We start from the raw sequence: 27,579 nt of genomic DNA, 5'->3' as shown, positions 1-27,579 counted from the left end.
TTTGATAAAAAGATAGACTAAACAATTATTTTGTATTCAAGTGACCAAAGAATGTAGCCATGTGGCAAGAAAGTGGTTTCACTGTGGAGCACCATCTGAACGGCCTCTGCAGTTAAGAAGTACATGACATCAACTGTCAACGTTTCCCGTTTTTAACATATTGTGACAAAGCATGCAAAGAATGTTGTGACCAAGAATGTGTTTTAGTGCGACTATTCACTACTTGTTTTCTAGTGAATAAATATCTTTAAATATTATGCCGTTTCTATTTTTCTTAAATACTTTTATTAAACATGTCATAATGTAGATAAACTGTTTACTGTGGATAGGGAAGGTTTGATTTTTACATTATAAATTTGAACTTTTCTGATGGGGTGAAACATCTTTTATAGAGGCGGTTTTCTTGTGTAGTGGGTCTTCGATCTTGATAGCCCTTTAATGGAATGATCTAATTCAAACAACTGTAGGGGGCACAAATCTTGCGTAACTTTATTTATTTATTTATTTTTAGAAATAGTCGCGTAAATCACTAGTATCTTGTGGAAATCTGATTCATGTATATGTTTTCGACTACTGTGAGATCCTTGGCCGTATAAGTGGCTTTTTTTTTAAACATCCAAGTAGGGCTGTTGCTAAAGTGGCTTCCTGTTCTAGCTGACGTCGTTTTAAAATGTTGCTTCCAGAAGTTGTCTAGCCTAAATCTTTACATATTACGTTATCCACACCTGACCATCTCTAAAATGTAGTATTTTAATTTTAAGACGAACAGGAGCTAGTTTATAATGACGGGCGACAGCGATCCAATTTCCGAAAGCGCTGCCTGGGGTAAACAGCAACTCCCCTGCGAAACGGCGCAGATGGGATTTCCCAGCGCGTGCACCGAATTTGAAAGTACATACAAAAGGCCAGTGCGAGCGCGAGCTACACGCCCCGTGGTTGTTGACTCGCGCTTGTGCAGAGCTCCACCTGTCAGACCCTAACAGCAAGCTTGAAGACGCGTTAATTGTATATTGTCCATTTGCTGCACTCACTGAAAGGAGCTTAGTGGCGCTTTATATATATATATATATATATAATATACACACACACATTTGTTTGTAGTAGACAGAACAGCATCTCGCACTGAACGTACACCAGAACGTTGTAGGGAGGGGGCAGTGTTTCCCACTTTGCGAGGCCGCGACGGAGTCGCTCGCGCTTTTCTGCGCTCGTGGAGACGGTGAGGGCGCGCGCGTGGGCGCGCGCCGGGCCGAAGGGGTGAATCTACTCGCGCAGCGAGCGTCTTGGCAACACGACAGCAGCGCGAGAGCGTGCGGTGGGGGGAGGGGGGGGGGGGTTTGAGGCTGTGTAATGGCTGCCAGAGAAAGCGAAGGAAGAAACAAATGAATTTGGGATAGACTCGACGGAGACAGGTAAACACATCCCCTCCCCTCTTTGTTCGCTCGACTATAGGCGGCAGCGAGGCTCTTTGTCTTGCTGTGCGACGTACTTGCGCAGGTGGATGATGTGTGGCGAATGTTTTGAGGCCAGGGCCCTTTAACTGTCAACCTTGCCTCTTGGCATGTTAGTAATGTAAGCTAGGGTGATGGGTAACATTGCTTTGATCACATGTATGTGGGAAGCTGTTGTTGGACACTAATATAGATTTAAGAGAATTATTTAAGTAGAATCGCATACTATCCTGTGCAGATGGTGGTGGTGGACCTTACTGGTGACAGACTGGCCATAACGAAGCCGAACGTCGCGGCTGGCTGGTTGCTTCCTCAAAGCGGCAGCCAAAGACAGGTTAGCAAGCTAGCTAACTGCGTGTTTAGCGCAAGGTTGTTCTAATATCACGTAATCAATAAAATATAAACTCATGAGCGACAGTATCTGGTTGTCTCGTTAATTTCTTTTCACTTGGCCTAAGATTAGCTCGGTAGTGGCGCTGCAAGTTTCACCAAGTCAGCCTGCTTCAACCGCCATGTGTTGTCAGTGTCCAAGAAGCCGTTTGTTTACGTTTGCGAGCTAGTTGGTTAGCCACAAGGCTACATGATGGATTCACTATGTTAAGAAGCAGGAACAACTTTCATTCTCTGGCCATTTCATTTATTGTTTTTCGCTTACAGCGTTATCACATAAAATTAGGATATAAGGGTTAAATTTTTCGGAATCCCCACGGTGACACCTTTAACGCTTTCTCCATTTGTTCTCATTAAAAGTCTTTGATGAAACCAAGGTAGGGAGAAAGACTGTCCCGAATTTACTAGACATTATTGTCAACACTGATCCTACTTTTTAAAATATTTTAGTAATGCTTCCCAACGTTTTGCGATTACATCAGATTACCTAAATATTAGAATTATCTAAATTGCGATAGTATTTCTGTGGAAGGTCTGTAGCACACTGATTGGCCACAATAGACTACGCCAGCCAAATGAACGTGTCCGGCAGGCTGGCTTCTTCATTACTTGGATTACGTTTAGTAATCTAATGAAGGTTGCGTTCTAAGGATGACAGTGACCTTAAAGTTTAAAGGTTTCCCTGCAATTTGTTTAATGAATTTCGATCGAGCTAAATTTAACCCTTTACATTAGGTGAGCTTATGATGTTGAAAATAACTTGGAGATGCTTTGATTCCACAGTGTCTAACAAAATATACTATTTGATGGAATCGTAGTTGTCAATATTTTTATGGTTTAGGGGAATCCAAATATGGTGGTGTTTCAAACTGCTCATAGTTACTTACAGTTTTGAGAGATAAGTGATTAATAATGAATAATTTATTGACTCAGTAGGCTTGTACTGAGTCAGTTTATCCCTGGATCAAGAACATTTTATGAAGTGGAGAACAGTATATTAACTAAAGCTGCCAGATAAAGTAATTGTTTTTTATTATATTTCTACATATGTATTGCATACTGGCTCACTCAAAGAGGTTTGGTCCGAAAAGCTCAGGCAAATTGTGTCAGTGTTGCAGGGTCAATGCAGACCCTGAGCAGCCACACCTGTAACGTTTCAGTGAACGATTAACGCTTTGCTCACGTGTGTTTACCTCTGTGGTCGCACGGATGTGCCCTCTCTCTCTCTCTCGCTCGCTCTCTCTCTCTTTCTTCCCCCAACCCACCCCCCATCCCTGCAGCTGAGGACGAGGATGGTGAGCAGCCAACCTAAGTACGAGCTGATCCAGGAGGTGGGGCGGGGCAGCTACGGTGTGGTGTACGAGGCGTCGGTGCGGCGGACGGGGGTCCGCGTGGCCGTTAAGAAGATCCGCTGCCACTCGCCGGAGAACGTGGAGCTAGCGCTGCGCGAGTTCTGGGCACTCAGCAGCATCCAGAGCCAGCACCCCAACGTCATCCACCTGAAGGAGTGTGTGCTGCAGCGAGATGCCCTGGCCCAGAGAATGAGTCATGGCTCTGGCTCCTCTCTCTACCTGGAGGTACGCATGTGGGGATGCAGAGCCGGGAAACCGCTGGGATTTTATTGCCTGTTGTTGCGCTTGCAGGTAGAGCAGTGTAGCTCAAAGTACCTTCTCCCGTTTGGGCTACTGTAAGTGGTATACGGTGCCCTCTTTTTTTAGTGACCTTGTGATGATAAGTGACTAGCAGTGAAGAATTTCAAGACCGTGCCTGTGCAGATAGCTGTGACGGTTACAGACTACTCAAGTGGTTTCCAAAGACAGCCCAGAGTATTTTCTTGTATTGTGAATTTTTAGTTTGTTGGCGCATTGGCTATTTAGCCTGCTGAGCAGAGTCAGGAGAGGGAGCAGGAAGTGCCCGCAGCTCAGATCGCCACCTACTGGACTAGTGTGCAATGACTCGAACCAGGGAGACACTCCCCACAGTTCGGACCAGGATGGACGGCTCAGGAACTGTCCAGTCCCACTCGCGCTTGCCACGTTCCGCACATTGTCGTTTTTGGCCTCTTTTTGCGTGCCACGTTTCCCTCGTTAATCAAGTTGCCACTCTGTGAGTTCACATAGCAAATAATCAGGTTTGCAGCACATCTTGCTTGCCTCTGCTGCTTGCCAGGGGCAGTGGTAGCTCACTGGTTAAGGTACTTATCCGTCGTTATGGTACTAATGGGAAGGTTGCTGGTTCAAGCCTTCTGCTGCCAAGTTGCCACTATTGGGCCCCTGAGCGAGGCCCTTAACACTCAATTGCTCAAGTTGTACTCAGTCATAATTGTCAGTCACTTTGGATAAAGGTGTCAGCTAAATGCTGTAAATGTAAATGTGTGGGGAGAGCGCATCGGATGCTGGGCAGCTGTGCGCGTCCTGCCAAACAAACTTGGAAATAGAAGCGGCTCAGAGAGAAAAGCCTTTGCCAGACAGTAATATTGTCTCAAATACGCGCAACAAAATGCTCCGCTCACATGTCTAGGAAATATTTGTCCTGGTTTTCTGTGTTTAATATTAATAAATTATTTGCTGTTGGGTTATGATAGGACGCCGTGGGGTTTTTGGTTGTGTTGCCATTCTGCAGAGATTTACAGACACATGCTCTTAATGAAGTTGTAGAATAACTTTACCCAAATGTTTGTCTGTTTTGGACTTAAAGATGTGGGTTATTGGCGTGCTCTATTTGCAAGCTATGCTATGTGTGTTAGCGTTAGCATTTGTTTTACTTCAGTGGGTCCTGCTTTCTGGACAATGCTGTCAGTGTGTGTTTTTTCCAGCTGAAAGTAGCTAATGAATGTACTGGATCAATTGGTGCTGTCCAGTGCCTCCTCTTTTGTGCTGGTGAAATAGTCCGGAGAAACCCAGCATTTGAGCCATTCTGTCTGGGCAGATCGTACATCCGACAGGGCTGTGAGCCACTTTTGTCTGTGTCTTAATTATTTTTGAGAAAAAGCCAGATGCAGATTAATCCTGATTCTGATTGAAACTGATGCCTAATAGAGATTCTCTATTTATACTAGTTTTTGACATAAATTGTCCTTGGACTTGATGCAGAACAACTGACCTATGTCCTGCTCTCTGCGTCAGTGTTTCATTTAACATGCATGAACATGAAAGGTCTTGCGGCAGAGAGTTCACGTACTCGTCACAGAAATGTTTCATCTCTCGCCAACCTCACCCGACTCGAGCTGGATGGTGGATTTAAGACGCTTCCTATGCGGCAGGATGTGGTGTTGTGTGCCACGCTACCATTCTCCTCCGGCTGCTGCTGCTCGCCTGCTTCCGATTGGTTTGTGATGCCACAGTAAATGGTGCGCTAATGCCTGTTGGAGGAGGCATGCGTTGCAGTCTACCCAGGCTTCTGATGCTTATGGCCATAGTATGGGAAATACTGCATTTGGTTGGTGTTTGTCAAAGCTGGCATGTGGAGAAATGTGGCCGTGTGTGTTTGGTTGTCTCTCAGTCTGTGTGGGATGTGTGGAGGAAGGCCAAAGGGCTGACGGGGCGGATTATGACCCGTCAGCGGCACGGGGGCCGTTGTCCGACAGCTCGTTAAGCCGCACTGTCCCAGGACCCCTTTATTCCCCTCTCTCGGTCACTCTCTCTCCCTGTCCATTCTCTTTTGTCCACCCCTGCTTCCCTCTCTTTGTGTCTCTTGCTGTCTCGTTGCTTGTCCTGCCCACAGATAACAAACCCTAACGAGCTGGAATCAGCAGTCAGGAGTTTTTTTTTTTGTTTTTTTTTTAAATAATGGCTTGGTCAAACGGATTCTGTGAGGCAAGCTGGCTATTGAGTAAACAGCGCGCGTGATGCTATGCGCCTGCCAGAGAGCGGCTACGACTCCATTTTGGCCTCGATTCAAGCTGAGCCTTAAAACCATGATCTCAATAGCAAACAACAGCATCCTGTTGTATTGCCCTGCGTCCAAAGTCATTTCTTGCGGTGCACAGTTAAATAACAGATGTTAATTGTGCGCCTTGCAGTGGTAACGTGTCAATAAGACTGGACAAGTCTCAATTAAAGCCAAGTCTTAATTAAAGCGGGCGCCGTCACTGCAGACACGGTCAATGCGGTCTGCGTTTTGCTAGACCAGTACCTCAGAGACTGTTGTTGCGTGTACAGGTTGAATTGAATAGTAATGGTCACACGGTTGAATTCAAAGCCAAAGACTGGGGTTTTGGCGTTAAGGTTGTGTTGGGATGGTGATGATGCGTTTTGGACTTCTTTGCAACCATCACTGCTGTATGCCTGCAATGTTGTGGAAGAGAAATGGAAGAATGTTGGTACTCCTGAGGGCTGTTGAGCATAGGAAGCTGGTTGTCGGTCGAGGTGAAATGGAACAGGCGCATCACAGACTCCCAGAGTCCAAGCTTGCCATGAACACGTGAGGACGCAGACAGCAGAATCGTTTTTCAAAAACACATGTGAATATGTCAAAAAAGCAAACAGGAATATGCACGTGTGTGTTCTGTTCTATTCTTCAAGGTAGTTTTGAGAGAATGTTCTTGTTAGCATGCATGTGCATAGAATGCAAGTATGTGCTTTGAAGTAAGTCCAATCAGGTCATTTGCTCAGTTGAAAATGTTCTCAATGTATAATTTTTTAATATATATATATATATATATATATATATATATACACATTATATACATATGTGTGGGTGGGTGTATGTATGTATGTATGTGTATATATGTGTGTGTGTGTGTGTATATATATATATATAATATATATATGTGTGTGTGTGTGTGTGTGTGTGTGTGTGTATGTATACATTTTCAGGGGTTTTTGGGTTAAAAGATTATTGAATTGAGATTCAAATATTAGCATAACAATATTTTGACTATTGAAATTATTCAGGCCAGCCTGACTGACTTTTTATTTTTGGGGGGGGATTGCCTCTTTAGCAGTTTGAGCTCATTAGAGATGATTATTTATTACTGCTGGCAGTCATGTAAGTATTAAGAGGAATTAGAAGTATTAGCAGGATTCAGCCTGCCATTAACTTCACTGGAAGCATGCGCAGCTGCTGGAACTAACGCCCTCCCCCTCTCCCTTAGCTGGTGGAGACGTCGCTGAAGGGAGAGATTGCATTCGACGCACGCAGTGCCTACTACCTGTGGTTCGTCATGGACTTCTGTGACGGCGGCGACATGAACGCCTACCTGCTGTCGCGCAAGCCCAGCCGCAAGACCAACACCAGTTTCATGCTGCAGCTGGGCAGCGCGCTGGCCTTCCTGCACCGCAACCAGATCATCCACCGCGACCTGAAGCCCGACAACATCCTCATCTCGCAGGGGCGCACGGCGGCCGGCTCGCCCGAGCCCACGCTCAAGGTGGCCGACTTCGGCCTCAGCAAGGTGTGCTCGGCCTCAGGGCTCAACCCCGAGGAGCCGGCCAGTGTCAACAAGTGCTTCCTGTCCACGGCCTGCGGCACGGACTTCTACATGGCGCCCGAGGTGTGGGAAGGCCACTACACGGCCAAGGCGGACATCTTCGCACTGGGCGTGATCATCTGGGCCATGGTGGAGCGCATCACCTTCGTGGACGTGGGCACGCAGAAAGAGCTGCTGGGCAGCTACGTGCAGCACGGCGAGGAGATCGTGCCTCTGGGCGAGGCCCTGCTGGAGAACCCCAAGATGGAGCTCCACATCCCAGCGCGGAAGAAGAGCATGAATCCCGGCATGAAGCAGCTGATCCGCGAGATGCTGTCGGCCAACCCGCAGGAGCGGCCCGACGCCTTCGAGCTGGAGCTCCGGCTGGTGCGCATTGCCTGTAGGGAGCTGGACTGGGACACGTGAGGCGGGCCGCCGCCAACAGCAGACAGGTTTTTCCCCCTTTTATCTTTTTTTTTTTCCTCACGCCACCAAGCAAAAAAGGACACCTCCCCCCTCCCACACACACCTAAGGCATTGTTATACAAATGCGACTGTGTATTTTTGAGGAGTAATTTGTACACACACATATATATATAAAAATATGGTTGTCCACAAGCACATAAGGATCAGGAGGTGTGTGGGTCCTTACCGGGTGAGGTTAGCTCAACACCATGCCACGTGTCTCTGAATTAAAGCAGTCTTTGTCTGAGGTCTAACCCCCCCCCCCTCCCACCAGCTAATCTCAGAGGCACTGAGCGCGGCGATTTAATTGGCCACATCAAACGGCACTCGGCAAAACAAGGCCCCGACAGCTTTTCCCCTGATACTGCCCGCTTCTCTGGGGAACACTGCTTTTGTCCGCTCCAACAGCCTGAGGCAGCTCATCAGCGTCTGCCTGCCTCACTCTTGGTGCTAATTGAACTTGTGATGCAGTGCATATCCAGGCACAGGGACAGACACTGAATGCTCCTCATCTGGGTTTTTATTGTAGTTTTTTAAAAATTTTTTTTACCATGATTGTAATGGTAAAATTCAAATTGTCTCCTGGAGGATCAGTGTGGGGTTTTTTTTGCTGTTTTTTCTTTTACTCTGCACTACTCTTGTGAACCTCAGGCTGGTACTTACGTGTCCAGATTTTACAGTATCTTACCAAGTACCACCTTTTCTCCAGAAACCCCACAGGACGGTTGAATGAAAAGTTCGCTTTTAGCTTTGCAGGAAGAGGAAATGTACATTTGCAGTTGCAGACCAGACTGCTCCAGATACAACCTGATTCTTATCTTCCGAAGCGAAGAACAACACTCGATCAGTAAAAGGAAGAGTAGATCATGAGTGTGCAGTAGCCTCCATACTTTAAAGCAGACAGCTGATGGTCAGGCTGGGGCCAGCTGCTCAGCTACACCATTACCTCTCCTGGATCCTGTTTGCAGAGCTACTCAGCCTGGCACCTAGCCCACTGATCAACACTGGCAGTCTGAGGAATGTGTTTGTGGGTGTAGACCACGTGAGCGAGACCAAGACTGCACGTCTGTCTGTGTCCGTCTGTGTATCGCTGTGTGTGTGTGGGTGTGTGATGAAGGTGACAGGGATGCCTTGTGTTGGACCAGCAGGTGTGTGGTTGTGCGATCCCTCTCTCTGGCTCCTTCCCAGCTCTCTGAAATCGGCTGAGCTCACGTGTGATCGCTGGCCGAGAAACAGCCCACAGTTGGAAAGGTATATACTGACTTTCAGAATTAACCAGATTACAGAATTGGGGTATCTCTTTCCACTCTGGAATGTGTTCAAGATGTCTCATGAATAAAGTTGTATTAAAAAAAAAAAAAAAAAAAAAAAAAGGCAATGTGCTGCTTATTCAGAAAGTAGAAAATCCTTCAGCTGCTGCCTAAAGAGGAACTGATCTGCTGCACATCCTGCTTCATTTAATCTTAATATCACTATGACTTGAATATACAAACTTGAAGGCCAGTCTAGGATGGCGGTGCATCATTTAGCTGGACTGTGCCAATGGCCCTTGGCGATAGTTGACGGCACTCATTGCCCCTCCACTCCCAAACTGTCCATGTTTGTTCAGCACTTTAAAGTCTCAGATATCCACCCCCAACCCCTGATGTGTCCTGCCTACAGAATTGTGATGCATGCGCCCTGTCCTGCCTTCAGGGAACAACTGTGCGGGAGACAGCAACACCAGCACCCGCACGTATACACTCTCAAAGTGTGCATCGTATGTCTATACAGCCAATATGCCTCTGTGAGCCAGGGGACTGTGTGTGTGTGTGTGTGTGTGTGTGTGTGTGTGTGTGTGTGTGTGTGTGTGTGTGTGTGTGTGTGTGTGTGTGTGTGTGGTGGTTTTTTTTTGGTTTTTTTTCTTTTTTCTTTTTTTTTTCCTTCACACCTCACTGAGGTGAATTTGATCTCCTCTCACTGTGTCCTTTCGCGTGGATTCTTTGGGTGCTGAATATGACCAGTAATCCCCTGTCCTTCGACATGCTCCAGACAGATGACCTCCTAAGCCTGTTAAGTTGTCAACACTTTAGGGAGCGTGCATACCATGCAGGTCAGCGTTTTGTATCATACTAACTGAGACGACAGCTGTGCGAGATGACGGGGTCTCATCGGCAATAAATCTGGTCCCTATTCCCTTTTAAACATGGTGCATATATTCTGAAGAACTAAGTGAGAAATTTAATATTTTATGCTTTGTGGAACAATTGTTCAGGGTCCTTTCTAGTGGTGTACATTTCCTGAACCGGCAAGCATTCAATCCAGGGGGAAAAACACAATTTTATTTTATTCTCTTTATTTCTTTTTCAGAGGAATCTATCCATAAAAGTGCTGTGAGAATTTTTTAATACACATTACTGCAAGCGCAATGGCTAACTGGATTATCATCCCAAGGCTCCCACTGATTCTGCACCACCAGAACATTCTTTAATCTGCCTTTTCTTTGAAATTACCATAATTTATGCATTATTTTAAAAATACCGCTGCCCCTGTAAGAAGATGGTGTGACAAAATGAATTCTGAACAACGGCCTCAGTTCTTTTCTAAGGGAAGAATTTTTTGTCTTGAAGCAGACAGCTTTTATAGAACTTGTGATGCCTTCATTTGATAGCGTTCTAATTAATCAGTGTTACGGCGCAGTCTCCCCTCAAATGGCTAAAGTACCTGACAGCTGTTGTGAACAGCTCTGTTGAGAAGGCCACCCTCACCCTCTAAGAGGTTGGCAGAGGGTGAAGTGTGAAATGTTTCCTAGGTTCTGCGTTATGACTACAATCAGCCCTAGTTGAGCATTTGTCGGTTTTTTTTTTGCTCAAAATGTAGGCGGTTCTTCCCAATCGTGTAAATCCAGTACTTTAAAAAGTGACAGCAGGGTGGTGAAATAGTTCAGACATTTGTGAAATCTTATTTTACAGAGGCTGAACAATTTCCTTCCCAGCCAGTGTTTGTAATGATACTCCTCTGAATGCCCCTGACTCTGGATGCCTGCCCGCCCAAATATATTAGGCCTTAATCAGAAGACATTGTTCATTGCGCTTTCATTTGCTTCCTCCCGAAGATTTCTTTGCACATGTGTACATACTGTATATGAACAGTGCACACGGAGCCAGATGTGCAATTGTGTCTGATTATTGAAAACGTGGTGTTTTATGAATGGCGAGAGGCAGTACTGAGTGTGTATTGTAAAAAAAAAAATAATTCATTACCCATACAGGGTGCAGCGGCTGTCTCGAATTCGTTTCAGTTGTTGTGATATATGTATGATGACACGATTACACAGCTTCTGTGTATGCTTAGATATTTAAGCAGATTTGTTAGCCAAGTTTCTTTGGGCCTATTTGTGTGATTTATATTTTTTAGAAAAAAATGTAGAATGGGGAACACAGGTGTTGTTGTTTTTTTGTTTTGTTTTTTTAAAGGAAAGCCAGCTACCTCCACAGCATTTAAAGTGTAGTTCCACTCCCCAGGTTGAGCCTAAAACTGGATTAATAACCATTTAGGATGGAGTAGGTCCATTAAAAGCTGCCTTTTCTGATCAACATGAGGGGGTTTAACTGGGTGTGGGACACTGATCCACTGAGTCCTTAGCATTACGACTGAACCACTGTAATAGCTTGTCAGGAAAAGCACCATCACAGCTGTGTAAGAGGTTGCTGCGTTCATACCTTTTTTGCATTTGCATCTGCCACTAAGTAGACATGAAAACAAAAGAGTAGAAAAGGAAGGGGGCTAAACGCTGGTGCTGACAAGCCACAGCACTGCATGCCCCTAGTTTCTCACACAGCCAGCTCATAAGAACTCCTAAGAAGCAGGACATTGGCTCATGCGTTGAATCGAGTATGTTACAACACGGAAACCTCTAAACTGTGAAGTTCTATGGTGCTCCAGGACTTCAGAGCTCTCGACTAAAAGAACTTTGTTTCTAAGACCCGTGTCCTTGCGCTATGGAAAGAGGTAGACTTGTGAAATGTATGTCTGAGGTAGTGAGATCAGTGGGTTTAAGGTTTGACGGTCTGCTTGTACAGGATACAACCCACTCCAGGCAATGTGCCCTGCTCATAGAAACAGCCCTAACCCACCTCGCGTCATTTCTGACAGCAACGTAAGGAAACATATCAAACTGGTGTTGTGACTTTTTTTAACTAACAATTTTCTTTTGTTGTACAGTATTTTGATGAGATTAACTGCAATTTACAATAAGATGTAAATGAATGTGTAATTTATTGTTGGGATTGGCTTTATAAATAAACATTGGACTTGCATTACTGTGTCCTTCAGCCATTTCATGAGTTGTCCTTGGGTAAATCCCCAAGCACTAAGTGATGACCCATTCTGTTGACTGATTTGTCATACCACTTCAAAATGATCTGGTCTGATTTGTACCAGTGTTTCACTTCCAGTAAAATGCTGCTCCACTCTACCGGTGTCACCCCCCCCCCCCCCCCCCATCTAGAGAGCTATAAAGAATGTGGCAAACACTATTCTAAGTGTATTTGTCAATGTAGTGTTTTAACACTTGTTTTCACCTGCTGGCACCATGTTTACAGTATTTAGGGATGTGCCACACAGATGGGAAAACATTTGTAGATGGATAACAGATGCATCACATCTCGTACATCATCTTAATTGCATATAGACACTCTTGAAGACAATTGATTTAGAGATGCTACACCTTCAGGGGCTGGTATAGCAAAGTGTAATTTTACTGTAAAAATATCTGCAATTCATTGTTTTGCCTACAATTCAAATGATGTATTCTACCGAGAAAAAAGTGAAGCGAGATGGACGTTTTCGTTTTTGGGAGTGGAATTCGCGTAACATTTGTCAAACCAAGACCAGAAAAGCCCCACCATGTGCTCACCTGTCGAACAATGATGAGCACTTACGGGCCTCAACCTTCAGGGACAACAGCTGAATGTGGAAAAGAGACGGAGCTGTCCAATCACATCATCGCGCGCGCTCAGCATTGCAGGTACGGATATAATGACGCAGTTACCGGTAGAACTTAGTGGAGTTTGGTTTGACGCCAACGACAGCTTGCGTTTGGCCATCTCGACAGTATAACACACTAATGGGCAGCCAAGGTTTGTGACGCTTGTGATATTTGCCCTAATGCATCTTGGTTTTAATTTTGTAAGTTTTTTTTTGTTTTTTTTTGACCTGATCGTCTTACTCTGACGTTTAAGCAGATAATGACAAACGTTAACCTACTCTAATCTAACTCAGTTTACAGATATAAGTCGTCTCCCGTTGGATTCTCATCTTCAAAAAGTGAAGGCCATTTAAAGGTAATTTATATGCTAAATCTGTAGATCTGCGTTAACTTAACGGTATAGCATGTATGTTCATTGTAAAAAAAATAAAATAAAAAAATTTTAAAAAAGGAAAAAAAAAAAGTCACCCTTCGTGATCTTTAAAATGCTAATTTGTGTCCTCAGAGATCACGAGTATTACGCTTACTACCGTGCACGGTGTCACAGCTGAAGTCAGCAACGGAGCACAAAGACTCCTTCTTTATACAAGGGATGGAGATTAACGAGGTGCGTCAAATAAACGCTAATCATAGCAAAGTATAAATAAAGCAATCATTTAAAAGAATTTTTGTAGCCTTTACAGTGTCTTCATATAGGTGACTGTTGTGGGTATCATCAGAAGAACTATGCCAACTGTTACGCATGTTGTGTACTGTCTGGACGACATGACTGGACCCCCTATGGATGTTCAACAGTGGATGGATCTTGAGGTTCAAATGCTAAAACAAGTACCTGCTTGTATTGGACTGATCTATTTAAATGCTTACAGTGTTAACCACCAGTCATTACCCCCCCCGAAATGCAGGATGACAATTTGAATGAGATTATTCCTCCTGGCACATACATCAGAGTAGTGGGCAGCCTTCGCTCCTTTAAGGTGCCGTTAACGTACATAGTTTTGGCGTTGTTCACTGAATATCTTACTCTGAATAAAATATCTTTAAACTGTTAATGCTAACAGCCAAGATGGATACATGCCTAGATATACGAAGGAGCTTCACAGCTTTGATGCATAGTTTTTCTTGCGTGTTAGCATCATCGCTCCATGGTAGCTTTCAGCATTCGCCGCATAGGGGACCTCAACGAGATCACCTCACACATGCTGGAGGTGATCCAGGCCCATCTGCTCAGTGACGGGAGCTCCTGTGGCAGGGTGAGGATGTGACCTCGTGATGCGCTATGATGTTAATGTTGGCTTCACTGTGGTTCTGAAATCAAATAACACTTATGCAGCGGATAACAACTGTTGACTAGGAAGGTAATATTATTTTTTCAAGCTTAAGCCAGTGAACTCTTGTTTAGCTTGACATTCCAGATTTCGACTTTCGTATTCGACTTCCTGGTTTTGATGCAATTTGTTGTCCCAGCTGAAGAACAAGGCCATGACTTCATCAGTAACGAATGTGTCACATATTGGGGAAGCATCAGCATTTGGTTTTACTGCCAGTCAGAGCCAGGTGATTTGAACTTTCTTTTAAATTTTATTTTATGTACTTCTTAAAATGTTTCTTTCACAAAAAAATGTAAGAAATTTTTAAATGAAGCTAATTCTGACTGATGTATCTTCTCAGCGCTTTTTTAAAAACCTCAAAAGCAAACAGAAGTCTGGTAGTGAGGCCATAGGATAACTAGAATTTAATAAAGCGTTCCAACAGCATGCAGAGGACAGTTTAGTGCTGTGAAATGCTGTATTTGCTCTGCAGGTTTTTAATGTGATTAAAAGCAGTCCTGCAGCTGAGGGCATCAGTGTGCAGAACCTGAGAACCATACTCAAATCGCTCTCCTCCTATGACATCAGGTAGAGGGTTTTGTTTTAATTTTTTATTATAATTGGCTCTGTAGTGGCTTGAAGTTCAAGATGTAAAAGTAATGAATTGTGAAAAGGTGTTTCTAGTATGTTACTGTTGACTAATTTAAATCCTGGTTCCTGACTTTTTATTCCCTAAACTAAAGGATGATCTAATGGATAGTGAGAGATTCCTCATGTACATGTCAAATGGGGGGGGGGGGAGTCCAGTTTTAAAGTTGTTATAAGCTGTATTTTTCCTTGCTTTATAGGAGCAGTTTGCAGTTTCTTATAAATGAAGGTCATATTTTTTCAACCACTGATGAGAACCACTTCAAGTCTACTTATGGCTAAAGCCCCGCTGGTTTAGCTAGTTTGTGTACAAAAGCAGTATCTAAATTTGTAATTTTTCTGTTTGTTGTAGTTGGTTGCAAACAATTTGTTAGAATCACTTGTAAATGGTCATTTGTAATGCTTTCAGTTTTTTTGTTATTGTTTAAATTGTAGTTTCCTTGGTTATCCTTACAGATGGTTGAGTTCATTTGTAAATGGCAATTAAAAACAAGATGATTAAACCAAATTTTTATAACTTGTCACGTCTTGTGCAGATCTGAATCGGACTTCAGTAGTTTGGATGTAATGAAGAGCACGCTCAAAAAGTGTTTCAACTGACACAGAACTTGTAAATCATTGGGACACTAAATAGTAGCCCTATCCTTAAATAGAAGTAAGTTCTATGTAAATTGTCTAACCTACTTAAATTAAATATATAATTTGTTTCGGCTATAGGTTTTCCGGGTGTATATTTATTTTGATTCTAAGAAGAAATTATTCTAAACAAATTATTCAATTATGCTAGCTAAGAGAAAGCCAAGCGGACGATCTAGAAACTACTACTCCCAGAAGCAGGCTTCCCAGTCACATCCGGGGATCACCCCATACTCGCGAGCTCGAACCAACCAACATGGCGTCGAATCCCAGCACAAATCCATCCCATTTTGACTGTCCGTCTTGGTAAGACTCAAGATTATGGAATTTTATCCAGTGTACATTGTGAAGGCGTTCATTTTTACAAGCCACGCGTATGCTATCGAAACTAAAGTGGAAATGCACACGGTGGCATGTTCTTTAGAGCAGTCGTCACTTAGCAAGTGCATCTTCTGCAGCGTAGCCACTTAAGGCTAGCTAGGTAGCACGCAGGCTAACCTAGCGCCTGGTCCCCTGCCAGCTAGCTGTGCAGCCCTTAGCTAAGCAGCTAATGGTGGTTGGTTAGCTATCTACTTGGATATGTGATAGTTAACTGGCTCCTAAATCGATTTGTTGATATTGCCTGCATTACGGCAGTTATCTTAGCTCTGCGGTTTTAATCGCAGTGTCTTATTAATTTTGAAATTGGACTAAAGCCCTGCAAAACTAGAATGCCACAGACATATGCCTTTTTCATTGTTATCTGACACTTATGAGTAGTGTGTTTAACAGCTTCTTGCTTGCCCTTAGGGCAGGGAAACCACCCCCTGGTCTCCATTTGGATGTAGTTAAAGGAGACAAGTTAATAGAGGTAAGAGTTGTTTGCTATATACTGATCAACTGTTATCTGTACTTGGGCAATGAGAGTACTTTTTGTGCCATTTACTGAGAGTTGATTGAGTGCACTCTGAGCACACAATTGGTGTAAACTCAATGAACATTTTGCTGCCCAGGGTTTTAGCTGATTTGCGTTTTGTAAAGATGCACTGGAAGTGTCAAGTAGGCCTCATATATGCACAGTCCTTTGAGACTTGACCTGCTTTTGGTGTCATTGCATTTGACTGCTCAATACCAGGGTGAGTTGAAGCAGAATAGCATCTCATATCAGTAATCATGGCTGTGCAAATGGTTTTTAAGTGTTATTTCATGTCTCTTACTAAATCATACCTGCGGTTCTGACCATAATGTATCTGGTTTGGTTCTAGAAACTGATCATTGATGAGAAGAAGTTCTACCTGTTTGGGAGGAACCCGGATCACTGTGACTTCACGATAGACCACCAGTCATGCTCCCGCGTGCACGCAGCCCTCGTCTACCACCGGCACCTTAAGAGGGTCTTCCTCATTGACCTCAACAGCAGTGAGTGCTGGGACTCATCTGACCCCTGAAATGCACAAAACACGGACTTCTTCAGTGAATGCTGAGAATACCTAGATGATTCATGTGTTCACTGTAATATCTACATAATCTCTATATAAAATGTCATCTTTATATTCCAGGCAGCACATGCAGTTTTCATTATGTCAAAAACTCTGTAGACACGCAGGATGTTTAGGAATGGCTTTATAGTGAACGTGAGTTTTAATGAGTTGTTGGCAGTGCTTGTTTGAGACGCTCCGATGAAACTGCAGCACTGACTGAGTCTCTCCCCCTCCAGCTCATGGCACCTTTTTGGGCAGGATTCGCCTGGAGCCCCACAAGCCTCAGCAGGTGCCCATCGACTCCACTATGTCGTTCGGGGCGTCTACGCGGGTGTACACCCTGAGGGAGAAGCCCCAAGCACAGCCCAGTGCCGCGGCGGGAGACGGCGGGGTGGAAGACGAGGAGCTGAAAGGGCTCCTGGGCCTACCGGAAGAGGAGACGGAACTAGATGTGTGTTTGAGGAAGTCAAGTCAAATTTATTTATCTAGCGCTTTTTTCAACAGTTGTTGTCACAGAGCAGCTTTACAAATGTCAGAGTCCAAGCCCCCAGTGAGCAAGTCAAGGATTACAGTGGCAATGGAAAAACTCCCTAGAACGTGAGGAAGAAACCTTGAAAGGAACCAAGACTGAAACGGGGGGCCTGTCCTCCTGTTTAGGCAGAAAGGGTTGGGGTTGGGGGAGAAGGGGGAACATTTTTGAAAATAGTTACTTTTTTTATTCTGGGTGATGGGCTTGTTAATTTGTGATGAAGTGTTATTTTCGTCCGCTGTATGCCCTCATGTTCTGACGCAGAACCTGACCGAGTTCAACACGGCCCACAACAAGCGTATTTCCACCCTCACCATCGAGGAGGGAAATCTGGACATTCAGAGGCCCAAGAGGAAACGGAGGAGCTCTCGAGTGTCTTTTAGCGAGGAAGAGGAGATAATTAACCCAGGTATGGGTCCAATACATTGACACACTTGTCAAAAAATATGAAGAAGTACTGGCCGATGCCATATATTATAAAAGCAAAGTTTTTAGTTATATGCTGAGTGCAATGAGCTCAAGTCTCAATATAGCATTTTGTACAACCATAAGACACAGTAACTCTCACTTGTGCATTTGAACACCAAATGAGCCGTTTCATTAATTCTACTTGCCAGCCTCTACTGCGGTGAAATCTTTGGAGCGGTTCCATTTTTTGATGCATCAGATTGTCTTTATTCCATCGAGTGCACGTTATTTCACACTGCTGCAAGTCCTGACTTGCTTCTGCCTTATGTATCCTCAGAGGATATCGACCCATCTGTAGGACGCTTCAGAAACATGGTGCAGACGGCAGTGATTCCACTTAAGGTAAAGCCCCTCATTTAGTAGGTTGGCAGAGATATTCTTTAGGAAAGGGGTGTTGGTCATCAGCCCTAGGCTACTGTCTAAAGTTACTGTTTTGTGCGCGCATGGGTGCACCCCCACTCTTTCGCCGCCTGAGAAGTTTTGCTTAACCTGAGTTCGTAGTGTATGGTTCTCACCAGTTAAGCTTACTATGTTAACAATGCAGCTCAACCACCCTTAATTTATTAAAATTACCAACAACACTGAGGGAAAGGCTTGGGGTGGTGGGTGCGGGGTGTACAGGTCATATGTTTCTGTATATGTTCCCTGTCACTTGGTTGTCTCCCAGTTTATGCTTTCCCTGCAAGCATCTTGCATCCCTCTACAAAGGGACTGTCTCAGAAGCTCCTATGCACAATCTGCATCTTGGGTCTTCTCTGGTGTGATACACTCCTGCTTCACTTGACCTGGTGCTTAGTGCTTGATCTTACGCTGCCGTGATTAATGATGAATCTGTGCTGTCCTTCAGCCCTGTCTTTTTAAGCCATCGATAGGATTGTCTTACATTAGCCACCTCTGCGATCACATTAGTGGTACATTCCATGAAGGGGCTTATCTTGCCATGGCACCTCCTCTGCTTCCTTGGTGATCATGTCCCTCACATGTCCAAGGCCTAATCAGATGATTCTTGGGACCTTCACTTTGTAGACCCCCGCCCCCTCTGGTACAACCTTTGAATGTTGGGTGGAGTGCCCCAATACACTGAAAGGAGTTTTCTGGGCTTGAAATCTGTATATTCCAGTTCTTCTCTTGGACAACATATTGTGCGTGCTGGATTTCTGATGACATACGTGTTTACAACTTTGGACTCATTGTTCCTATTCAACTGATTCTTGTGGACCAGCTTTACCATATGCAAGTACTTGAATGTTGTGACCCTTGTTTGTGCCTCATGGTTCCCATGTAATTGGACATTCCCCGGGTATTTATAGTTGTCCTCCAAGTCAGTTATACGGCCTTGCGGAAGTTAATTTCCCTCTGTCCTGATCACTTTCCCCATTCTTACTCTCAGCCGATCACTCTTCATCCAGATTGACATACCTTGCATGTCCTTGCTGTAGATCCTGGTCAGGCATAAGACGTGATGTCATCCATGTACAGGAAGTGGCTGCTGGTAGTTGTGCTCCACAATCTGTACCTGTACCCCCTCGTATTAATGATCTAGCTGTGAGGATTCAGGCTTATGCAGAACAGCAAAATAACAGTAAGGACAGTACATCTCCATGGTGTATACCATGCTTGTTGGTGACCTGGGCAGTTGTCAAGTCAATCAGTTCGGCTTCTGTGTTGTCCTGCAGAGGTCTGAAGTTTTTTTTATGCCTTAGTTATACATGGCTTTAACAGAGCTAGGCACTCGGGGTCATATGCTTTCTTGTAGTTGATCTTGGCAACATTTAGATTGGTCTCTCTGGTCTTGTAGTCCTGGTGGACAGCTCTGTCAGTAGATGTTGCTTCGAGCCGTCTGGTGGTAATTTGTGCTGCAAGTTAGCCATGTAGGGCTGTTAGCCTTTAGGCATAGAACATGTCAGGACCAGGGGCTGCCAAGTTCTTGTTTGTTTTTGACCTGCTCTTGGACATCTGCTGTTGTAATGTTGTTTCTGCTCTGGGAGATTGTGGCGCTCTGCTCTGAGATCTCTTGACCACAGAGCACTGGTGTTATGTGATGCTTCATTCTCCCATATGCTCTTCCAGTACTGTTCTGTTTCAGCCCTGGGTGGACCCACAGTCAGGGTTCTGTTGTACTGCTGCTGTGAGGACACTTTGGAGGGTTCATCGGCGAAGAGAGCATTTACTGTTTTGGTCATTGCTTCTTTTGCAGTCTGAATGCCAGTGCTGTTAACCTTTTTATTAGTGGACTCTAGGGCCTCACTTATAGGCTGCCCATTGTATTTCTTCTTTGTTTTAGCTTTATTTTCTTCTTGAGTTCTGCGAATTTGCTGACTTCAGTCCGAATTGTCTTTATCTTGGTTTCCAGCCTCTGTTTCCAAGGGGGACAGCAGGAGTGACCTGTGGCTTGTATTCCGTAGCCTAGCGTCTCGAGCATGATTAATGCAGTGGAGTATGCTAGTTTGTTGGTTTCAGTTGTACTGGTTGTTGGCGTGCTTATTGCTGCGTTCAGGTTATGTTGGCTTTCCACTGATTTGGATGAGTCTGGTTGCTGCCATTAGTTGATGTCTTAACCAATACACTAATGGTGTGTGGGTGTGCGCATGTGCTCATATGGCAGTATGTATGTATATATCACGACTCACATATCACCCGTTGTGAGCTACTCTGTAATAGCTGTCCCAGAAATTTTCCTGGAAAGACCTTTCAAGGTCGTTGTGTGATATGTTCCACTCAGCCCTTCACTCACCATCTGTTATTGTGCTTCACCTGTTCTCACCTGCTGCACCACAGAAGAAGAAGATGGAGGGCCACGGCGCCTTCGGCTTGGAGGACAGCGCCGCCCGGCGCATGCAGAACTTCCCCCCCAGCTCGGGCCTCTACGGCGACCTGCCACCCACCAGCCACGAGATGGGTGGGGTGCAAGGGAGCGGGGCCCAGGCAGGCTCAGCCATCCTGGGCGGGCTGCCTCTCCCCTTCCCCAACCCTGCTCCAGATGTGGACCTCTCACCAACCACGGTGCAGCCCCCTGCCATGTTGAACCCGGGCCCCGCCCCCGGACCCTACACGGCTGAGGCACTCAATGAGCCACGCAAGAAAAAGTACGCCAAGGAGGCGTGGCCTGGGAAGAAGCCCACGCCCTCTCTGCTCATCTAGCAGGGCTCGAGGGACGCTATGGCGACACACCTACCCCAGCACATGCAGTCAACATGTACGATCTCAGTGTCCATATGTACAGAACTCTTGAGCCCTCTGGTTCCAAAAAAAAAATGTATCGCCATCTTCAGACATATCACATAATCTGTTCAGGCAGTCTATTCATTGACTTTTACAATGAAAGCCTAAGATGGGAGCAGATGGCATTATCTCCAGTAGACGTCACCAGAGACGTTGTGGTTTCCAGAGAAGGAGAGCAGTTACATGAACACTTTCTCAGTGTTACTGTGGGGTTATTTGATCCTGTGCTGAGGCTCACTGAGACCGCCCCTCCTGGGGTGATCATGTGGCCTTGTGTTCCCTGTTGGTTAGAGCACCGCTCCATTCAGACGACGGCTTTACGTGAGCATGAGGTGGGCTCTCGAGGTTATGCTTTTGGTTGCTGCGACTTTGAATTACTGACATTGAATTTTGTCTTGGGAGGAAAACTAGACTTTGGCATGAGGTTGGGTCAGCTTTGTCTTTTCACACATTTTTAATGACTGTGTTGTGGAAACCCTTTCTGTTTGTAGACATTTGCAACACAAAGCAAATCACCACGTGCACATGCTTCACGAAATGGCAGGTGACTGTAGGACTATCAATAAGTCAAGTTCAAATGTCGTGAAATAACCATGTTTGGTAGGCTAAATGCTTACATGAATTGTAACCTTTGTTTTCCAAAATATCTCTAAAAAGTGTAAACATGTAGGCTTGAGGTCCTAGCGGAAAAACGCACAGTAGTGCGAGGGCAGGGAAAACCCGTTTAAATGGCTGCCACATCGGAGCGACGCGAGCCGTCGAGATTCGATTGGGTGTAGGCTTGTAATGTGAGTTTTATTTGTGCGTTTTATATTTTTATATCTGAATGTGTTTGAAGGAAAAGTGTTTCTCGCCTGATGTGTGTGAAAAGTGAATGAGAAAATGACTGGAGGAAGTCCTATGCCTTTGTTTGATATTTGTCTAATAAACAGGATTTCTTACTATAAGCCCAGATGTGTGTGTTTAATTGCAGATGGTTCTTGGAGGCTGGGCCGGATGTTTATTCCCTCGTGCAATCTCGCACTTCTAATGTGTCTCCCTCTGCCACTTGAAATGAATTAGTTATCATTTATCCTGAGGTAACGAGGCAAATGAAGGCTTACTGGGCTCCGCAAATACTGTGTGGACTATACAGGTTCAGTGAATGGGAGTTTGTCTATTGGTTTGTGTTGTTTAGATACTCAAGGCTGCTCAAAATGTATTTGTTATAGGTAGTAGCTGAAATTCATTTAAAAATTGGCTCACACTCTTGTGAAATGTTTTGTCCACTAGGGGGAGTAGTGGACCAGTGTTGTCAGCTGCAAAGGGCTGTAGCAAACAGTCCGAGGTATGAAGCAGAATTATATGCTACTGTTGGGGAGGGTTTCCGTTCATGTCAGGTTGATGGATAGGTCCACAGAAGATCGATAAGTAATCTTTTGATTCTTTCTTTTTATTTTATTTATATTATGTTGCTGCTAAAAAAAAAAAGTCAAGGCTCTTGTTATTACTTTCAGCTGAAAATGTGCTGATATCTATACTTTTGTACGAAGCCTGTTTTCTGAGTATTATAGTCTAGGTTAAAGCTGTAATTGTTGAGGGCTCAAAGAAATTCAGTAAACCATGTCACACTATTGTTACCTGAGATTTGCAAGTCATAATCTGCCCAGTAGGGGTCTCCCGCACTCCTTGGTGACCGTGTCGGCTCGCCGGTGCGGATAAATGGCACCTCATTAATCAAATGTGCATGAGTGCGCTCAGGTTGCCATGGCAATAATTATCAGAGCTGCCTAATTAACTTTCTCAATTGCTTAATGATATACGACCCTATGAACTCCCTCATTTCTTCTCTCCCTCTCATTCAATTTGGGTATTTTTCCCCTTTCTTTTTTCACTCTGTGTTAACCCATGACCACTGTTATATTAGACGCAAAATAAGAACAGATTGCCATTTGTGGTGATGTTAAAGTAGATTTGTGTCACTGCATTTGGCTGTAACCTTTGCTACTTTTTTATGGCTTGGCACATCTGAAATAAAGGCAGAACTAGGAGCTCAGTTCACTATTTTGTAGAAGTCCTTCTTGAAATAACTCCTACTAGCCTGTTACCTTCAGGTGTGAGTCTGTTGAAGGCGTGGTTGGAAGGCAGTGCCGTGTGTGTGTGGTGAGTGAGCTGTAGCGAGCCTTCACGTCGGGTGTCAGAGGCTACCAGGGTGGCCGCGAGTGACCTCGCCTGACAGGCTGAGTGAAGGGGTCTGGTGAGGCAGTGTCAGCGCCTGCTCTCTTGCGGAAATGGTGAGGGGAGGTTAAGCCAGCCAGGCGGAACCCAGTGCAACACCTGCCGACACCCTTCCTCCCCCACTGCCTGCACATGACACCCCGTATGTAGAACTCTTGATACACAGACGCACACAGAGCCATCACTTCACTCTCACAGTTCCATAGATCTTTCCATGAATGCACTCTGCTCGCTGTGCTCGCTCGTGACAGTTGCAGATCTGTTAACCCCCTGCCGCGTGCGCGTGCGCGTCTTCTCTCGAAACGAGCGCACTCCGTCTGCTCACGATCACACACAATTATCAAAGATTCCAACACTATTCACAGTCTACCACTGCCTCGTTGTATCAGTCTCTCTCTTGCTCTTAGTCTGTCTGTTTTTGCCTCTGTCTCTCTCCTTGAGTCACTCTCACACTTGCGCACACACAAAATCCAGCCATGTTGGGGGCGGTTGGCCTATTCACGTGCTACTGGCCCCGGATGCCCTCCGGACTTGATTGTGCACTCAGTGCATCTCATTTCTGCTGCTGGGGGTTTGTGGAGTCGCAGAGGAAGAGGTGATTATTGTGGTTGTGACATCGCCGGTGCGGAACGATCGGCGGCATGCATGCACCATCCTAACTACAGTCTATGGGGGTTTTGGGTCTCAGATGGGCTCGGCTTCTGGTCGTTGTAGGGCCCCACCTCCAGTGCTCGCCTCCTGGCTCGTGTCCTTAATTTCAATGTGATTCCTAAAAAAGAGGCGTGTGTTGGCGTGACTAGTGAGGAAGGAAGGGTGCCCTATTGGAGCACAGTTAGCACCGCTTAACTGGGGACAGGAAGCACAATGCAGGCGGCCAGGCAGGAAGTATTATTCAAAGTATCGTGCGCCGCCAACGTCGAAGAGAGTCATGGTGCTTGAGCCTTTGGCCTGCCTGCCGGAGTCCTGTGCCAAACACTCCTCTCTCTCCCTCCCTCTCTTCCCGATCCCTTGCTCCCTCCCTCCCTCTCTCCCTCTCTCCCACTCTGTGACATTGGGAGGCCACATGGTTGGCAGTGGCCCAGGCCTGCGGAGAAAGCGCATTCCTGTGATGTCCATTGGCTCTGCCAGCATAGGAATGAGTGGCCCTCTCTTGTTCACTCTATCTCTCCGTTTCAGTCTCTCCTGGTGTCTCTCCTTGTCTCTCTCTCTCTCTCTCTCTTCTCTTACCCCACCCACTTGGCTTAGTCTGTGCAGGCAAACAACCCAGACACATGACTTATGTAACACCAGAGAGACAGGGGAGAGGGAGGGAGGTGTAGAGAGGGGGGCAGGGGGTGAGTGAGGGAGGAGGGGTGTAGAGAGGGAGGAGGGGTGTAGAGAGGGGGGAGGTTTTTTTTTTGGGGGGGGGGGTGAAGCCAGGACATGACATGACAGAAATATTATAGCGGGATCACAGAGGACAGAGCGTGTGTCAGGATCAGAGAAGTATATGAAACAAGAGAGAGGCCAGGTGAACCATGGGAGGAAATGAGAAGGAGAGCTAGAGAAAAGAATCAGAAGGCGAGAGACAGAGATTGTATGTGTGTGTGTGTGTGTGTGTGTGTGTGTGTGTGTGTGTGTGTGTGTGTGTGGTGGGGGGGAGGAAAATGAAAATAGTGAAACAACGTAATTGACATAATGCTGTTTTAAAGAAAAGGTGTGAACACGGATACTGAGATACGGACTCGTGCAGCTCAGACACAAGTCTGACAATGAGGCGAAGTTGCACGGAGTAGCTGCCACATAAAAGGTTTAATAACATGTAGAACAGCTCAGCAAAGTGGTTAATTGAGTGCTAGCTCGGCGCTGGGCCCTTTCTGAAACTCGCAGAGCTGTCAGAGGACACGCTGATGCCAACATGTGCGTGCATCAGATCGAGGTGGAGCTACACTGAACATGTTAAGCTGCTTGCTCAGTAGACGGAGATGTCTTGGCGGTGCAAGGATAGTGGGCTGCCAGGACTCGGAGTTCCTGAGGCTACCAGGGTTGCTTAAGAACCCTGAGGGGAACGGGTGGGGTGGGAGAGGCATCACAACTATCTCGCAAGCACCCACCCAACACCACAAATGGCTGGGGGCAGGCTGTCCACCCCCGCCCACCTGTAGCAGGTATGTGCACGTGGGTTTGAGCCGATCCCAGTGACTCCAGGCATGTGCAAAATAAATTATATGGAAAACATGGAACCATTTAATTAAATTATATTCTCTATCTTGTGCTTTAGGGCAAAAAAAGAGAAATTGGTTAGCGAAAGACCTCCTATGGTCATTTCTATCTGACATACAGCCTATATGCTTCTTCGAAAATCTATATACAAGTACAGTATATTTTCAGGGACTAAGTAAGAAGCATTTGATGTATGTGATGTAATTATATATATATATATATATATATATATATATATATATATATATATATATATTAAAAAAACTGATATTGATGCCCAGGATCTCTGCAGCATGAAAAGAGCTGAAGGGAGCCGAGGGTGAGTTGTTGTGTAATCAATAATGAGACTCTCCAATTTCGGCCTCATAATCTTTTTCCTTCTTTTTTTAAACATAAGCAACAATGAGCAAATGTCTTCACTCGGTCATCTTCAAGTAATTATGCTAGTCCGAACCATTGTGCTTCAGGTATTAAATGCTTTAGGCGGCACAATATGATGAATATTAATAGAGGGGCGTGTCAATTTTGGCGTCCTGTCATCCCTGAAATACGGTTTGCGCTTGAGTCCACCACGCGACCTTGTACTTCTCTGGGATCTGTGCGTTGTTTTTCCTCCTTCCTCACCTTTTCCCTGGGAACGTAGTATTCTTTTGGTACCGGCAAGACGTCTGAGTGCTGGTTGCTCCCAGCTGGTAATCAAACGCGAAAGCCCGCTAACCCTGCGCACCGTTAAGCAGTGCTTTTCACAGGCGCGTCCCAGTGACGTCCATAGCGATGGTTGGGAATGAGCGACTGCTGAATCCTGTGGCTCCGGTGCAATTCATCAATGACTTTATAGGCTAATTAACCCCGTTTCGTCATTTCTCCGAAAATAGGATAAATGAATGCACGCATGATTAAAAATAAAAATAAACTGACACCCGTTAGCCAACACACACCGCGTGGTGTAATGACATAGGGGAGAATACACGAGAGCATTAAATCCGCTAAACTGGCGTGAGCACAGTGTTTTCATTCCATAGGATGGGAGTCACGTTGCATTCCAGTTACAACTACACTGCGGTGTATAAAAATCTCCTCTCCAAAACCACAAACCCATGTGTTCTGAATTAGAGCTCTGTTTGCTCTCATTTACAACATCTATTTTTCTACTCCCCGTCTCCCCTGCATCTAGACCCATCTTTCTGATCCTCCCGCTTCTGTCTTTCTTTTTCCTCATTTTGTGTTGTGAAAGCGCCATTTAATCGTGATGAAAGCATCCCACCACGGAGCTTGTGAGGATACGGTTGCCATTGACGACCAGCTGTCAATAGTCACTCGTAACGTCACCACTGGGGGATTTTCCACCAAAAAGGGGGTTAAGAGCTTTTATATTTGAGAATTATTCACGCCCACTTTGGCTAAATAACAACCAATACACACAGCAGAGTGTCAAACGAACTCCACTGGTTGGAGGGGATGGTGGTGGAGTCCCTCCCGGCTGTCATGTTAAACCCAATCGGGTCTGCACGCTCTGGCTCGCGGCGTGGGCGGAATCCCCCCGGTCAATTTATCAGCGAGTCACACACATGGGGAGTACACGGACTCCTATTGAATGTGACATTCACAACCGTCCCGCCTACTATACTTGTGAATAGGCATGAAAACAGAGGACGTGTGACATAAATCGCTTGCCAATGGCTATCTTCAAAGAAATGTGTCACTTTCTGCCCCCCTCGCCCCTCCCGCCTCTGCATTTCAAACACATTTGGCAGGCAAATCTGGCGCTGAAGTGACTCACGTGGTCAATGTGGGCTTAACCCGGTGAATTCTCTCCTAGCAGGAATCTCTGAATACTTCTTCAGGAGTATTCTGTCAGCGGCACTGTCATCGCCAAGCCAGGAACAACGGACACAGCGGAAGATGCACTGAGGTTTTAACACTCCGGTCACATCACAACCTATCAGTGCAACAAGTTGCAAGCGTTCCCACATTGAAAGAGTGTGTGTGTGTGTGTGTGTGTGAGTGTGCGTGTGTGTGTGTGTGTGTGTGTGGGGGGGGGGGGGGGGGGTTGTTAGATGGCAAACATAGCCCAACAACCGATCAAATATATAGGCCTATTTTTGATAAGTGGCTGTGTATCATATTGTAATCAATTAAAAACTACATCTAATATGTTGTTCTCATATGCTGGCCACATATCCTATTTAAAAGTATTTAGAT

At 45.4% G+C, this 27,579-nt stretch overlaps 2 protein-coding genes and 1 pseudogene across 6 annotated transcripts; all 3 read left to right on the top strand.

Annotated features, from left to right (window-relative positions):
* The first annotated feature begins 957 nt into the window (after window positions 1-957).
* pdik1l (PDLIM1 interacting kinase 1 like) lies at window positions 958-12,014 on the top strand. 3 transcript variants are annotated; one of them, XM_027009782.3, is made up of 4 exons: window positions 958-1,412; window positions 1,690-1,785; window positions 3,122-3,418; window positions 6,937-12,014. In XM_027009782.3, the coding sequence occupies exons 2-4, from the start codon at window positions 1,690-1,692 to the stop codon at window positions 7,675-7,677; spliced, it is 1,134 nt and encodes a 377-aa protein (XP_026865583.3). In that variant the 5' UTR covers window positions 958-1,412; the 3' UTR covers window positions 7,678-12,014. The 3 variants fall into 3 exon arrangements, with proteins under 3 accessions (XP_026865583.3, XP_081572410.1, XP_081572411.1); XM_081716284.1 differs by having other exon boundaries at window positions 958-1,785; XM_081716285.1 differs by lacking the exon at window positions 1,690-1,785 and having other exon boundaries at window positions 960-1,412.
* Window positions 12,015-12,533: 519 nt separating this feature from the next.
* On the top strand, window positions 12,534-15,141 carry LOC113577231 (replication protein A 32 kDa subunit-like; annotated as a pseudogene). The gene is made up of 9 exons (XR_014124098.1): window positions 12,534-12,566; window positions 12,655-12,724; window positions 12,979-13,040; window positions 13,191-13,292; window positions 13,382-13,662; window positions 13,819-13,938; window positions 14,153-14,242; window positions 14,489-14,583; window positions 14,844-15,141. The product of XR_014124098.1 is annotated as a replication protein A 32 kDa subunit-like (transcript).
* A 344-nt stretch (window positions 15,142-15,485) lies between these two features.
* On the top strand, window positions 15,486-21,905 carry ppp1r8a (protein phosphatase 1, regulatory subunit 8a). Of its 2 annotated transcripts, XM_081716283.1 has the most exons (8): window positions 15,541-15,585; window positions 16,069-16,129; window positions 16,272-16,394; window positions 16,524-16,677; window positions 16,976-17,190; window positions 17,533-17,677; window positions 18,014-18,078; window positions 20,515-21,905. In XM_081716283.1, the coding sequence occupies exons 5-8, from the start codon at window positions 17,047-17,049 to the stop codon at window positions 20,875-20,877; spliced, it is 717 nt and encodes a 238-aa protein (XP_081572409.1). In that variant the 5' UTR covers window positions 15,541-15,585; window positions 16,069-16,129; window positions 16,272-16,394; window positions 16,524-16,677; window positions 16,976-17,046; the 3' UTR covers window positions 20,878-21,905. The 2 variants fall into 2 exon arrangements, with proteins under 2 accessions (XP_026865597.1, XP_081572409.1); XM_027009796.3 differs by lacking the exon at window positions 16,272-16,394 and having other exon boundaries at window positions 15,486-15,585.
* Window positions 21,906-27,579: the final 5,674 nt, after the last annotated feature.

This window comes from Electrophorus electricus, chromosome 6 (genome assembly GCF_041902795.1).
Source record: "Electrophorus electricus isolate QZ-2024a chromosome 6, ASM4190279v1, whole genome shotgun sequence".
Classification (NCBI taxonomy): Eukaryota; Metazoa; Chordata; class Actinopteri; order Gymnotiformes; family Gymnotidae; genus Electrophorus; species Electrophorus electricus.
Note: the sequence above shows the minus strand (reverse complement) of the source record. Positions and strands in the feature narration are given on the sequence as shown.

Coding starts and splice junctions, on each gene's coding strand:
- pdik1l (XM_027009782.3), top strand. CDS start 1,690: ATGGTGGTGGTGGACCTTACTGGTGACAGACTGGCCATAACGAAGCCG. Junction 1,786..3,121: donor AAAGCGGCAGCCAAAGACAG/GTTAGCAAGCTA, acceptor CCATCCCTGCAG/CTGAGGACGAGGATGGTGAG. Junction 3,419..6,936: donor GCTCCTCTCTCTACCTGGAG/GTACGCATGTGG, acceptor CCTCTCCCTTAG/CTGGTGGAGACGTCGCTGAA.
- ppp1r8a (XM_027009796.3), top strand. CDS start 15,536: ATGGCGTCGAATCCCAGCACAAATCCATCCCATTTTGACTGTCCGTCT. Junction 15,586..16,068: donor CATTTTGACTGTCCGTCTTG/GTAAGACTCAAG, acceptor GCTTGCCCTTAG/GGCAGGGAAACCACCCCCTG. Junction 17,191..17,532: donor AAGAGGAGACGGAACTAGAT/GTGTGTTTGAGG, acceptor GTTCTGACGCAG/AACCTGACCGAGTTCAACAC.